This window comes from Morone saxatilis, unplaced genomic scaffold (genome assembly GCF_004916995.1).
Source record: "Morone saxatilis isolate NCDOM2014 unplaced genomic scaffold, NCSU_SB_2.0 Contig8, whole genome shotgun sequence".
Taxonomy (NCBI): domain Eukaryota; kingdom Metazoa; phylum Chordata; class Actinopteri; family Moronidae; genus Morone; species Morone saxatilis.
In genome coordinates this window covers 867,146-881,421 of record NW_023340257.1, presented here as the reverse complement: position 1 = coordinate 881,421, position 14,276 = coordinate 867,146, and the positions used below count along the sequence as shown (strand labels likewise).

The 14,276-nt window shown below is 39.1% G+C and overlaps 1 protein-coding gene across 1 annotated transcript; it reads right to left on the bottom strand.

Moving 5' to 3' along the window:
• Positions 1–764: 764 nt before the first annotated feature.
• LOC118341467 (unconventional myosin-XVIIIa-like) lies at positions 765–14,273 on the bottom strand. The gene is made up of 7 exons (XM_035679722.1): positions 14,072–14,273; positions 11,765–11,907; positions 11,180–11,280; positions 10,754–10,817; positions 10,382–10,526; positions 1,849–2,019; positions 765–1,177 (listed from the first exon to the last, which is right to left on the bottom strand). The coding sequence occupies exons 1-7, from the start codon at positions 14,271–14,273 to the stop codon at positions 780–782; spliced, it is 1,224 nt and encodes a 407-aa protein (XP_035535615.1). The 3' UTR covers positions 765–779.
• Between the last annotated feature and the right edge of the window lie 3 nt (positions 14,274–14,276).

Here is a 14,276-nt window from a genome sequence, read left to right as displayed (position 1 = left end):
GTTGTCACTGGAACAGCCACTGGAATCATGTACCTCACAACAGCTCAACCTGTTCCACTAATAGAAGAGGACTACGATTTTATTTGGGATTGATTGTGAACTGTTGCCTGCATTATCGTTGCAGATTTGGTTTCAGTATGTTCACTTTCATTTAGTGTTACAGTTGATTCACTCTTTTAGTTTGGTTTTAAGTTTGGTTTACTTCAGTTAGTTTTTTGATTTTTTTCCATTCACATAAAAAAAAAAAAATTGTGGATTGAGGAGGAAAATTTTACAGTTACTTGCTAACCAAATGAGAGGTGGCAGCCGACTGTCATCTGAAGTAAGCACTGAAAGTAGCTGAAGTGTCATGTGAAGTGTGAGCACTGGAATGAGTCCATTTGCTAAAGCTCTGACAGGAGTTGTATTACCAGAAGCATTTGTTGCGCCACGCCTGTTTTTCTCAACTTTTTTGAACGTGCACCACATGCCATGTGTTAATTAACTAACACCTTCACAGAACTTGCTGCACAAGGACTTAACAACATCTGGTTTAAAGGTCAGCCAAACCAAAAACGCTTTAATATTTTTTCTGCTCACAAATCAAGCAAGGGATTTACGGTGCCTGTGCTGACTTACTGCTAAACTTCATCATCATCGTCAATCAGCTCGCTAGTTTTGGTTGCTTAGTAATGACAGACACGACAGTAGTGCAACCTCCTAAATGCCTTGGATAAAAGGATGAAAGTGGCGTGACTGGTATTATCCACAAGTTTTCAGACACAGAATCTGAACGTCCCTTAAAGGAGTTGAAAGAGGGAAACGGGACAGTTGGAGTTGAAGTACACTGTAGAAAGTTGGATTAGAACTCTACACAAAGTTGAGCAAGAAAGAATGAGGAGAAAGCAAGGTAAGAGAGAAAGAAGATGGTTGAAGTAAGGGATATGAAATGAAAGTAAGGGATATAAAATGAAAGTGAGGAAAAGAAAAACAAACACATAGTGGGAAGAAAGTAGGCATGACCTGTAGAAACTACACTGTGAATGCTTCAGAAAAACAACTCCCAATAAAATCACAATAATAAAGTAACATATCAGGATGTCTAACCTGTTAATGAGGGAGATGACAAGAGTGAAGACCTCAGAGTAGAGTCCGGATGCCATGGCCTCCAAACACTCCAGAGCTGTGACCTTAGAGCCTGGCGACAGCAGATCAGAGACAAGATGAAGACTGTCAAATCAACTTCAAATCAAGACCCCCATTGTTTTAGGGTAGTTTTCACTAATTTCAAAAACAACATGAGGATAGTGTTTTCTTCAAAGCACTTTTTTCAATGGACATCCTTCATTTAAATCAGAATTTTAGACTTATCAGGGCAAGGGTACTTGCTGAATTGCTTCTGTGTGTGTGGGGGGGGGGGCACACAGTATTTGTTATCACATTAATAAATAATAATCATAAATCATCCTATTTACACCTAGTATTAAAATGTGATCTATATCTGTGGACATGTTATCCGGATAATAAGCGATCCGATCTTGCCTTTGCATTTATACCAGCAATATTTAATGCATTCTCATTATCCTCATTGAGATCAGGTCCCTGTCCTCCAGAGCAAAACAATGCGTGAGAGTAATTCAAGGTGGTGGCAAATCAGCCCCTTAAAGAAATCCATCAAGTTTGTTGAGTTGCTGAGTTAAGGCAAACTTTATAAATCTTATGAAGCACTGTCTACAATGCATTCTTAATTATCTGTTCCCTCTAGTCAATTTGGAAAATGTAATTCATGAACCTGTACTTTCATGTGGTCACCCAAAACACATTTTAATGCAAGGTGTAAAGTGGTTAGATTCAAGTTTGGGTTTTTACCTGAGCTGTCACCCTGGCTGGCCTCGTCCGACCCTCCTCTGAATGAGGTGGAGTGCTGCAGTCCTTTGGCATGGTGCTTAAAGATAGAGGAGGACAGCTCCTCCAAGGTACAGCCCAGCAGGTAGGCCGCCTTCTGGGCCCATTCATGGCGGGCAAACTGCCTACGTCCCGCTGCGAAGAAAGTCAAAATGTGTTTAAAACTAAGAAAATATGCAATAAGGACCTGAGAAAGAAAGATACTGAAAAAGAAAGGTTTAGACAGACGAAGAGGAGGAAGGGGGGAGGATGAAGGGGGTGAAAAGGGTACTTAAACTGAGATACATAAGTATCTCAGTCCTATCTGTAGTATCTGTCCTCCTGCATAGTACTGTAGCTACCATGAAGTGAAAACACACTGTGAAAGTACAAATTCAGTATCAACCATAGCTCATCCTGTAACCCAGATAAGCATTTCTCATGGCAGGTCTGTATATCCAAAAGAGATATTCTCTCTCTGTTGCTACCAGAGGAACGTATTTTATCTGGATATGGGAATGACTGTGGGAGTTGTGTGAAAACTGACAGCTAAGGTGTTGAGATTCATACTTGTGGTTGAGTGTTTCCATCAACAAAACATTTAGTTATTTTTCCAACTGTACAAACAGGCCTGATTTTCTTGTGCTGTACATCATGATGCCATCAGACAGCATCCATGTAGAGAGGACAGACAGAAATGATCATGAATATGATGATCACACTGCATCATTTTATATGACTATGCCTTTTTTAACTATAGCCACACTGATGTGAATACACCACTGACAGAAAATGTCAACACAACCACTAACAGCATTGCCCAATCCCCATTCATCTTGCCCCAATTCCAGTTTGTGACTTTTTACACACTAGATTTTGAAAGATGTCTGGTTTACCAAGGTCTAACAAAAGATTCTGTTGTGTTGCATTATTATTATTGTGGGCTGTAAGATCCTAACCTATAACTATGTTATATGGCTTGTTGATCTGATTGGTTGAAATGTGCCCATGATAATGTTAAATAATGTTATATGGAGTCTGGTCTAGACCTGCTCTATTTGAAAAGTGTCCTGAGATAATATCTGTTATGAATTGGCACTATACAAATAAAATTGAATTGAATTGAAATGATAGACATTGACAGACACATGGTTCATCTAATCACCTGCCGAATATTTTTTAAAAGGGCTTTTTCCAAGTAGTTTTCAGCATGTGCAGTCAGGTTAGTAGGATCTATATATAACTGATGTCTTGACATCCTACTCTCACCCAAGCAAAGAGCAGATAGGTAACCCAGCCTATGAGCTACACTGTATCTGCTGCAATGGCTAGTTGAACTGGTTTCACAAGTAGTTTCATCTGAATGCCATGGCCCACTCAGTAGTCCAGCTTTCAGTCCTGCTTACCTAGCTCCACTAGCATTACCAATAGCTACTCATTACATCAGAAACTTTTCCACACCATTCTCAGACTAAACCATCCTTCAGGGTACCCTCTCAGGTAAATGTTCATATTGAATGTTGTCATTAACCTTCATTGTTAATTTTTTCAGGCAAAGACATGGTCATTAAAATAGCGATTCGATGTAGTTGGCATTCCGGGAGTTTATATCTTTACAAAAAACAACCTGAAACCATTGTTTTGGCACATTTATTTTAAATTTAACTTATGTGGCAGTGTAGGCAGTAGTACCAAACTCATCAGACTGTGAGAGTGTGTACTATTGTTTCACTAACAGCCCATCAGGATGCCCAGCCCCCGCAAAGCAGGCACCTACACTTACATCCTCAACTGTGGACTGATAAATGATGTCATTTTGTATAGAACATTCCAAACACATAGCCTACACTACAACGTTAGTTACTAGAGTAGTTACTTATTAGTAGTACTTAGTAGTACTTAGTAGTTACTTATCTCAGGACACTTAACAGTGTCCTGAGATAACTTCTGNNACAAATAACATTGAATTGAATTAATCCCATCATCGTCTGATCAGGAGAAATACAGTTTCAAAAATGAGGTCAGACTCATTCTCTGATTGTTGTTAGAACAGTGGAGAGACTCTGACAATGATGGCTTCGGGAAGTTTTATTCTGTTTCTGGTGAGTCTGAATGTGAAAGTGTGTTTATTAAGTGTATTATCTGCGAGGTGAAATTAGTTTTTTTTTGGTAAAATAATTTTTTTTTTTTTTTTTAAAAAGGGTCCATATCTGTAGGAATCTTTCCCATAATGTGGTCAGACTCTTAGCCTGTCAGTGGCAAAAACAAGCACCAGCTAACGTTACATGGCAGCCCATTTCTCATCCAACTCTGTGAATTAAGGGTTTATTTAGACCAAACCAGAGTTGGTTATTGATGTTGAAACAGTGGTTTTAGTCTAGTAGAGACTACAGAAGGTCTTAACTCCAGCCAGAAGCACCCTCAGTGTTTTTAGTGGATTACGTTCATCTGCGTTTCCTCCTGCTCAGACAGAAAATTACTCAAATAACGTCAGTTGACTATTTGGGCTGAGTCTACACATATAGCAGAAAGACTGGGTTACAAACTGGGGGTTTGGAGTTTTAAAGCTGTGGGCATTTACAAAACAGTGCAAAAATTGTGATTTAGCTACATTATGGGAAGCATAGGATCCAGTTTTTGGAGGTTAACCGATACTAGGTATTAAAAGTCTAGATAGTTAAAAAAAATAATCCTTAGAAAACTTGCATAAGTGTAATACGAAAGAGAGAAAACAGAAACCCTAAGAAATGTCAACATCACCCTGTAGTCACTTGTTGCCACTGCAGGCATTTGAAAAAATAAAATAAAAGCTATATATAATAAAAAGCTAAAACTGTTTTTTTCTGAGATATGTGGTGGAGAGCAGACTGAAAACAAACTGAACGACTCAGATTTAGATTGCTAATCACTGTTGATCATGTCCTGACTCAGTCTGTGTTTGCATGAATGTCTGTATGAGGAGTGCATCTCCATTTGGTCTGGAGGCAATTCAAAGCCAATGTGTTAGAACGAACCAAGGCAACATGACAGCCTGCACAGCCAGCCAATCAAAAAGCTTAGACACAGAGCCAAAGAATCAACAGGAGCCTCTGCCAAGCACAAACTTCATGGGGATACACAGGGTAAGCTTGGAAATACGAGTTGTGTGGTAAGAAAGTGAAAACACTGACTAGAGAATGAACAAGCTTTACTTTGCTTTTGAGAATGTGTTGTAGTGTGACAGCAGCTTGGGAGCTGAATGTGGCCGACATGGGGTGGCATCACAGAGAGCAGTTTAAAGGGACACCAAAGTTCTGATCCCTGTGATTTTTATCTCACGGAACAGAAAAAGGTGAGACAGACACCGGGGAGGATCGTCATGAGGGAAACACAAAAACACGAGAGAGAAGGAGATGAAGAGAGGAGGGGGAGGAGGAGCAGAAACAATAAAAATGCTAATGACTTAAGGCCTGGAAGGGATGATAAAGGCATTAAGACAGAAAATACAAACAAGAGAGGCTCTGAAATAAAAAAATTTAAGTGAAAAACAGTGAACAACTTGTGTGTTGTTTTTCCATTACCTTCATCTCCGTCTGCATTTGATAGGGCGCAGCATGCAAACATGCAAGTAAAGAGAGGGGGTTAGAGATAACACAGTTCATGGTATCAATGCACAGTCACAGGAAAACATAAACATTAGCATTATACAACACTGACAACCCACCACGATGCTTTGGAAGAGCAAGCTGAGAAGTTAGACACCGGAGCAAATATTATTCAACAGAACCATGCAAGAAGTGATTGTGTGTGTGTGTTTGTCCATGTTGTGCTCTCATCAGATACCAGGGTTTCCTGCAGTGTTTCATAGCAGAGGTGAGCCGCCTCAAATTAAACCACCTCCTCAGCCAACATCATAAAATATAACATTAGCTTTAGGGCAAAGGACCAGAGGCACTACTTCACACAGCAACAGCCGTTGTATTTCATGCAGTTATAGTTTAGGCCATCATTTAATAATTACACTGTGTGATAAGAAGCATCAGGATTTGGGTGGTTTACCACCTCAGCTAAACAACTTCCTGTGGGAAACCCTGGGATACTGTTCATCTCCTGTCTCAGACTTTGCACATCTTGTTTTTTGCTACGGTAAAATCAACAATTTGACAAAAGAACCTCTACTCAGTGTCCACTTACTCACTATTTACGGTGCTTTCCACCATTTTCACACATTTTTCATTAGTAATGAGTAAACTGACCTTAAGTTAAGATTATCATTATGAATGAGGTGCGCTATAGGTGCTTGGAATATGCACACTTTATATCGGCGGGCTGTTAATTATTGGTCAGTAATAATAATATTTTGAATTCTCATGCAACGATTGATAGCATTTATGTTCTATTAAAGTATTTCAAGGTTTTGTTTAATTTAAAAAAATGAACAAAAAAATAATAATTATAACAATAGTGATGTTAGTTGAATTTGGCCAGATCAGAGCAATGGAATATCTAATCATCCACCTTTGCTCACTACATCTTAGCCTTTCTTACCCTTTCTTACCCTCTGGTGTGTACAAACTACAGGGTCTGTAATTTTTAAAATACAAACATTTTAAATTATCTGTTATCTGATCACTGTTGGTCATTAGAAGCTTGGTATCAGCATGTTTGCATATTTACACCTCCATGGTAACTGAGCAATGATTTGGGATGAGAATGATTTGTCAACTGCTGTTCCGATGTCAAGAATAAACTTTATTTAAACATGAACGTAGCCATGTTTCCATCCAAATGTTTGATATGATATTTGTGTTAGTTTCATGTATTAATGTGAGGAAGGTTCCATCGGATCTTTGTGCAGAGATCATGAACGTATGATGAGGAAACTGTCAGTAAGTAAAATGTTGGCTACATCAGAACCTATTCAGAAAAACTATTTCTCCATTAAGCATTAACACTTTTTAGAAAACAGCAAAAACCACCTCAAGTTTTATCTAATTTTGCAGATTCCATCAAACTTTTTAATGCAATACTTCAAAATGTGCATAAAAATAAATTGGAAACACAGCTAATGCCCTCCTGAATGAGACCAGCTCCATAAAGAAATGGTTTCCCCTGCTTGGTTTGGAATAATTTGACCATCTAACACCTTTGGGATGAACTGGAATGCTGGCTGTGAACCAGGCCTTATCACCCAACCCAATCAGTGTTGGACCTCAGTAATGTGGCTGAATGGGAGCAAAAGCCTGCAGCCAGGTTCCAACATCTGGTGGAAAGACTTCTCAAATCTAAAAAAAAAAATCTGCATTCTTCACACTACAAATTGAAAAACGTGTGAGATTAAAAACCTGGAGTCCTAGTTGCTGTTACATTCAACATGCTGCCTACTGAGAGAGTGTGCTTTCAAATGTCAAGTCTGACACCTAGTGGCACTGGGTAAAAAGCCAACTCCAGTCAAATGTTTTACTTAAGTGAAAAGGATTTGCCTTTAAGTCTGCACAGTTTATGCTAATTTGAGCAGGGCCACATTGTCATTAATGTTGAAGTAATGAGGTGATGGAAATGAATACATGGTTGGCAGGACAGAGAAGCAATTTGCTGGGTAAAATGAATAATCCAAGGGTTCAGAGACAGGGATTTGAGAATAAGAAAGGATGAGTAAGAACTCACTTCTGCCCAACAACTTATCATAGGTGATTGGAGATTGGCTAAGTTGTATTTACAACGTAAACAAGAGTTAAGTGCTGTTTTTTTCTCTTCGTTCCACTGCCCACTAAGTATGAAACGATTTGCAAAGTTGTTGTTGACACAGTTTCAGAGTCATGTTAATTCAACTCTATGGTCTCTGTTGATGACACTGTAGTTAGTGGTGGTGTTGGATAGGACTGCAGGATAATAACACCAACTGTTATTTTAGTATAGCAGCAACAACTATTAGCCATGTAAAGCTACAGCAGAGTGACGTCAGAGGTTTATGTCTGTTTCACGCTTTCTCACTTTGCTCTTTGTTCGTAAATGTGGAAAATGTGCAGTGTTTTTTGAGTGTTCTGTCAAGTGTTGTGTCAACTTTGTCTTGGGCCACCCTGGTCTATACCGGTCAACTCCTGCTATATCCTCTTTAATCTACGCGGGTCATCCCCAATCTTCACTTGGCTATACCCGTGCATCCCACTCCTGCTATCCCGGATCAAACAATAACTCCTGCTATACCCCGGTCAAACTCCTGGCCTCAATACATCATAATATTATTACAGTGACACAGGTTCTTACACAACTTGCATAGGGCGATCCACGGTTAGGTGTACTGTCTGAGCAAGATACCTTAATCACATCGTAATGATGTGAAAAAAGCTATGACTCAGTTCATATTCACTTCTTGCTAGTAGAATTTATCCAATATCCCAATGTCTTAATAAAGAATAATGAACACATTAAATCATGAAAGGGTTGATGATTCCTATCTGTCATATATAACTAGTTAGCCACAGCTTTTAGACCAGGTTTATTTTAAATTCTCAATATGAGCATCTGTATGAGTGTCATAGATCCTCTTCAACACAATAAAAAAGTACAAGAACATCCTCCAATGGGTAAGAAAATAAGGCAAACTGAAGCTCAGGAAATCAAATAGTCAGATTAATATTTTATGCAATTACATCTGCTCGAAATCGGATTTGATTGTAAAAGTTCAGATACAAAATGAGCTCACCAGTTATGAGTAAGCGTATCATGAACTCACTATTAATTTATTTGTCAATAGTGGGAAGCTTATCCCTACCCGCTAACATCAGTCAAATAATAAGATCAGTATCTAGTTTCCCCATACGCTGATGGCCCGTGCAGTGCCTATAGAAGCTGAGACTAACCAGTAGAAATAGCGAGTGTAATATATGACGCAATTTATAGATCCTATAGACTCAACTGTCTGGTGGAGAGTCTGATCAGTGATATTCGGCTGTTAATACAATGGTCAATACAAAGAGCTCTCAATCTCTGATAGGCCAATCCTTATCCATCACATCCTAAGAGATCAGACACCAGAGGATGACAACACAGTACTGGTCCAGTAAACAAACAACAACAACTTATGAGCTGGATGCACATCAATCGAACAGTCGCATATTGTACCCAAAGAGAAGCTATGTATGTGTATCAGGCTAAAATTAAGCACCCCGTTTCTGAATGAATATTCTCTATTACGAAGGGCATACGACCACCATACTAGAGCCGGGTACTGTCCTAGAGTTTCTCATTTAAACAAGAAGCAGTTTTATACGCTTGGACATGTTGGGCTACTATGATATACCCTTGTTAATAAGAGAGTATCAGGTCTTAGAACCTGCTCTATTATGAAAAGTGGTCCTCGAGACTAACTTCTGTTATATGAATTTGGCGCTAACAAAAATAAAATTAACGAATTGAATTGAAATATAAACTGCTAAGCGCTAATCATGGCGGGCTGAATCCAGACCCAAATCACACCACTAATCGAAATAGTTCAGGGAGACTAATGTATTTGTGAAGTATATTATTTAATTTCTGTCCCATTGTTTTGGTCTGAGATGCTGTTGCTCTGCTGCAACATCCAGTGAGAAGGGAATATATAACCTTAAACAAAAGCCTTTCTGGCAAAATCTAACACTGTGGTCCTCACCAAAGTAATATTCATCACATGGCTATTGAATTGGATGACATTATATTTTACATCATATATTACTGTGTCTCCCCCTGCATGTAATTTACTGAGAACTGACCAATTGTCACTGACCTGAAGGGTCACTACTGCATTGATGTGTCTGTATCTGCATGAACAGTATTTGCTTATCTGGCTCCATTTTCTAAAGCATTTATTTTTAGAAAGGTCTATCACAGACTGAACATGCAGCTCTTACCAATTCAAACATCTCTAAAATCCTCAGTTGATCTAAACCTCCTCTGCACAAAGCAAGAGGTCCACATTTTTCCCCGACAAGCTTAATGGATGGTGAAGTGAGCACTAATGACCAATATCTTTCAACTGTTTATTTAATTAAAAGTCTTGCAGCATGGGAGTTAATGGATTTTACAGTGCTGTCGGGTTTTTCCTTCCATTTCCCATCTGTGGAAAATGCCACACTGGGTCATTTAATGAAAGGGGATGTGACACAGTGACTGGCATCACAGTCCTCAACTTAAACTGAACATGGTCCAATACAGGAGATGAAAATGAGAGCTGAGCTCAGCTTCTGGGATATGTTTTAGAGACAGACAAAGGAGAGGATATGTATCTATTTTGTTAAAGACATGTATTTCTTTAGTTCATATTTATTCACACTCAAATGATAAACCAAGATTAGTCTTAAGTTATTGGTTTGGCAAAAGGAATGCATGGTTTTGGAGATTGTGTCGTGGGCTTATTTGACATAAGATGAGAACACACACAACAAAACCGCCTCTTTTATGGAGGAGGAGTGGGTCCAGCCCGGCTTTAAGGTCCTAAACTTGCTGATCAAGAAGAAATATTTTGGTATAAGAAGCTTTTGTTTTCTTCGGTCAGTCCTACCTTTAGTGGCTCCTGCGGCCCCCAAGTGGTAAACGGCCCCCAGGATGAGCCAGAGGGCCTTCTGCTCTTCACCAGAGATGCCCAGCACCTTCATGGCTGCCTGCAGCTTGGTGAACTGCTGCGAGGCTCGCTGCTTGTCCTCAGGCTGAAGGAGATGATATCAGATCAAACTTAACTGACTAATTTCTTCTTATCAAAAATGTTTGTTGTGAGTTGTATAAAGAAATTAATAATGATTATGATTTTTAAAACTCTCCAATATCGGTATCAGCCTTAAAAATCCTGTCTTGGTTGGGTTATAATACAGAGAGACCATGTGAAATGAAACCCTGCTAACAGACACATGTCAGGTAAATAATCTGGTGTGGTTACCTTCGACTGTGGTAGGATCCCAAAAGCACTATTCTCAGCCAAGTGGTTAAAGTGCAGCTCCGTTCTAAGAGAGAGGACGAGAGAGGCAAGATGCTGGAACCAGAACGCTGACACGTTTCACTGAAATTCACTGTCTTTTTTTAGTTTATCCCAGACTACCTGTCATTTGTGATGCAAAATGACTATGATTGAAAAGCCAAAATCTAATTTTCCTGCTCTTTACAGTAAACTATTGACCTACTACTGACCCCCACGACACCAACTGGCCTGGAACGACTAGAACACATGAACTGTGATGCTCAAATCAGAACTATAATCATCAAAACAAGTTTTCCTGGAATTTAAAAACCAAAATCAAGAAACAAAAGTTTAAAAAGTTTAAAATTTATTTGAATACTTCATTCAAATGCTGCAAGAGGAAATCACCTCAGGCTGTTGTCGGCTCCGGCCATCATGTAGTAAAAGACGTTAAAAGTGGACTCTGCCTCAGGTCGTCGGCTCACCCTCAGTTTCTCCAGCAGCATCGTCTACAGAAAGAGACAACAGGAGTCAGACGGAGGCTGCTGTGGATAAACACAGCACGGTACATGGAGGTATGAGTGAAGTCTCAGTTTTATTCTGCAAACTTTTATCTCTGAAACTATTTGCTTTCTGTTAGTTTTGATGTTAGTTTCGAACTGTTGAAATGTAAAGCTCCTACAAGGTATTTTCCTTTTTCTGTTGATTCTGACGGCCCCTGTGGACAAGAGTGGTAGTGTTTTCCCCGCTTTGTTTCATTGATTTCAAGGGGAATCTACAGTCTTCTCTTTGATGGTCTTGTTTGTTTATGTAGGTCATATAGAGACATCCGGCCTCTATAGAGATGCTCAGCCTGGTTAAGGCTGTTTAAGTAGTATGTTTAAACTAATAGCACAGGTATTAGTATTGTATGTATGAAATGAAGGCATTCTGAGGGCAGCTGTGTGCTCATCTATTTCCACTGTGACTGTGTATACATTGTGTGTGCGCTACCTGGATGGAGGCGGAGGCCACCTGCCCGGCCTGGTCAAAGTCGAGGGACACTACGTGGGAGAAGCGGCTGGCGTTGGTGTTCATAGACGTGGAGCTGTTGCCAAAAGCCTCCAGGATGGTGTAGACGGCCTGCCATTTCTCAGCTGCATCACCCAAACAAAATTAATTGTCTAATCCATAATTCAGTTAATACTTGAGCAGTTAATGCAACATATTACATCCTTGAGTAGGGCTGTATGTGGCAAGAATCTGGCTATAAGATACGTATCATGATACAGAGGTCACGATATAATATACTGCAATACTGTAAGCATGGTGCTATATTGCAATTCAAAACACAACTGTCATAGTATAAAGAACACAGCATATGCATAAAAGAGTTTAAAAAGTTGACTTATTTAATGCAAGCAGAACAGTGGGATCTGCATTTGTGTTTATTACAGTTCCTGTAACATTCAACATCACAGCACAACGTTTTCTAAAAGTGAAAAGCAGTAAAAAGTTACTTAAATAAATTAAAAATGCTTGCAGGGTTCTTGAGGCAAACAAATTAAGAAAATAAAAAATGTAAATAGACAGGGTTGTTTTTAATTTCTCAAGTAGTTAAGAAAAGACTACTGTCACGAATCTTGGCATATAAACTATTAATTAAAAATAGTGTTTTTCACAATCAATACAATATGACAAAGCATCATAAAGTTCCAGCGCATAGACAGAACCTTCTCTTATAAATTACATCAGAGACAACTGTGATGCTAATGAGTCTGCAGCAGGTAATTAAACACAGTACTGATCATAAACTGAGAAGAACAAAGCCAACAACAACAGCCGCTCTTACTGTGGGTGCATATGGAAATGTACTGCTGTACTTCAAACAATCCAACAACTGTTTCTAAGACAGCTTGCTCCTACACAGGTCCACTACCAGATGACAATGTGCTGAGTTTAACTGTGACATCTTATTTAAAAGAATTTAAATCAAACTCAGTCAGTAACTGTGCACAGTACGGGTTTTACTGAGCCCTCACTGTCACTGCTGTCAGGAGGGTTTCTTAGTGTCTCCACCTGAATTTCATGACCAACTGGATCACTTCTGATTTGGCATGGGGAACAAAGACTGTCATTAACAGATAACTCCAGTTTATTGCAAATTGAGCCATAAGTTCTTCATTTTGGAAGAGAAAACAAAGGCAAACATTAAAGTTATCACCCAAATTGTCTGCTGTAAACATCTACCACAGTTGATAGACCCACTTCCTGCTTCAACTTTGCCATAGTTGGGCGCACACAGTTTTCCTGCGCAGTGGGAGATCAATGGTGACATCTCTGCTGTGTTCTGTTTCAGTTTTGCCTCCAAATAAAGTGGTTTAGATAAACTGTTGGTTTATTTTCCGTATTGTCACACATATGTTTATTTGAGTCAAAGTGAAATTTAGAAAATTGGGGGCCATATTATAGACAATTTAACAATAATACATTTGCAGTTTGCTAGTTGCTAGAACAATATGCTGATCTCATGATTCGGTATGATTATGATACTTGGGGTGCCGATCAAATATGTATTGTAATTCCATTTTAGGATTGTTTGCAATTGCTGTTTGCTTTTTTAACACTAGGCCATGGGAAAAAGTTGAATCATATACTCCTAAAGACTGTATATCATATTTTCAAAAACAATGCACATCACATGCCTGTCACCTAAGCAGAACTGCTGCTATTCTGCAAATAAATCTGGTAAATAAAATATTTGTTTAAATACACTATATTTAGCTGTTCCTGCTCATAAACTAGAATAATAAATGAAACAGAAAATATAAATATATATACAGCACATGCATATGCCACCCTCTTCTGGCATGCAGTGTCAAACTCATTGGAAAATTTAAGTTGCAGAGTAGCAAATAGAGTTAGCAATGTGAAGTCAGCAGCTATTTGTTTTTTATTTATTTATTTGTTTGAATGTATTGAAATGGAAGCTGCTCAGTGGCCAATAAAGCCAAAAAAGTTTGACAAATTACCAGGATCTCCCACTGGCTGAGCCTCTAATTTTTAGTTTAGCCTTCTGCTAACTTGAAGGAAGATTCAATTATTTACTCGTGCAAATCTTCTAGACTTTTTAAATGTTATCCGACTGATTGGATCAAATTCTGATAGTGAAACGAGTCATTTCGTCGGGGGTGTTGACGCTTAAAAATAATGTTTCCACTGTGTTTTGAAAGTCCTTTACAACTAAATGTCATATCTTCCACAGACTACTATCAGTCTATTGTATCTATTCATATATTTTCAACGACTCTGCAGGCTCACCTGAGAAGATTTTGCCCGTGCTCCCAGCGATGGAGACCAAGTACTGGACCAAGTGCTGGCAGTTGGTGGTCTTGCCGCTGCCAGACTTGCCCAGCAGCACGATGGACTGATCCTGCCGCGTGGTGAGCAGGTTGCGGTAGGCCGACTGAGCCACGGAGTAGATGTGAGGAGCTGAGTCCTCGCGTCGACAACCTTTGAACATATG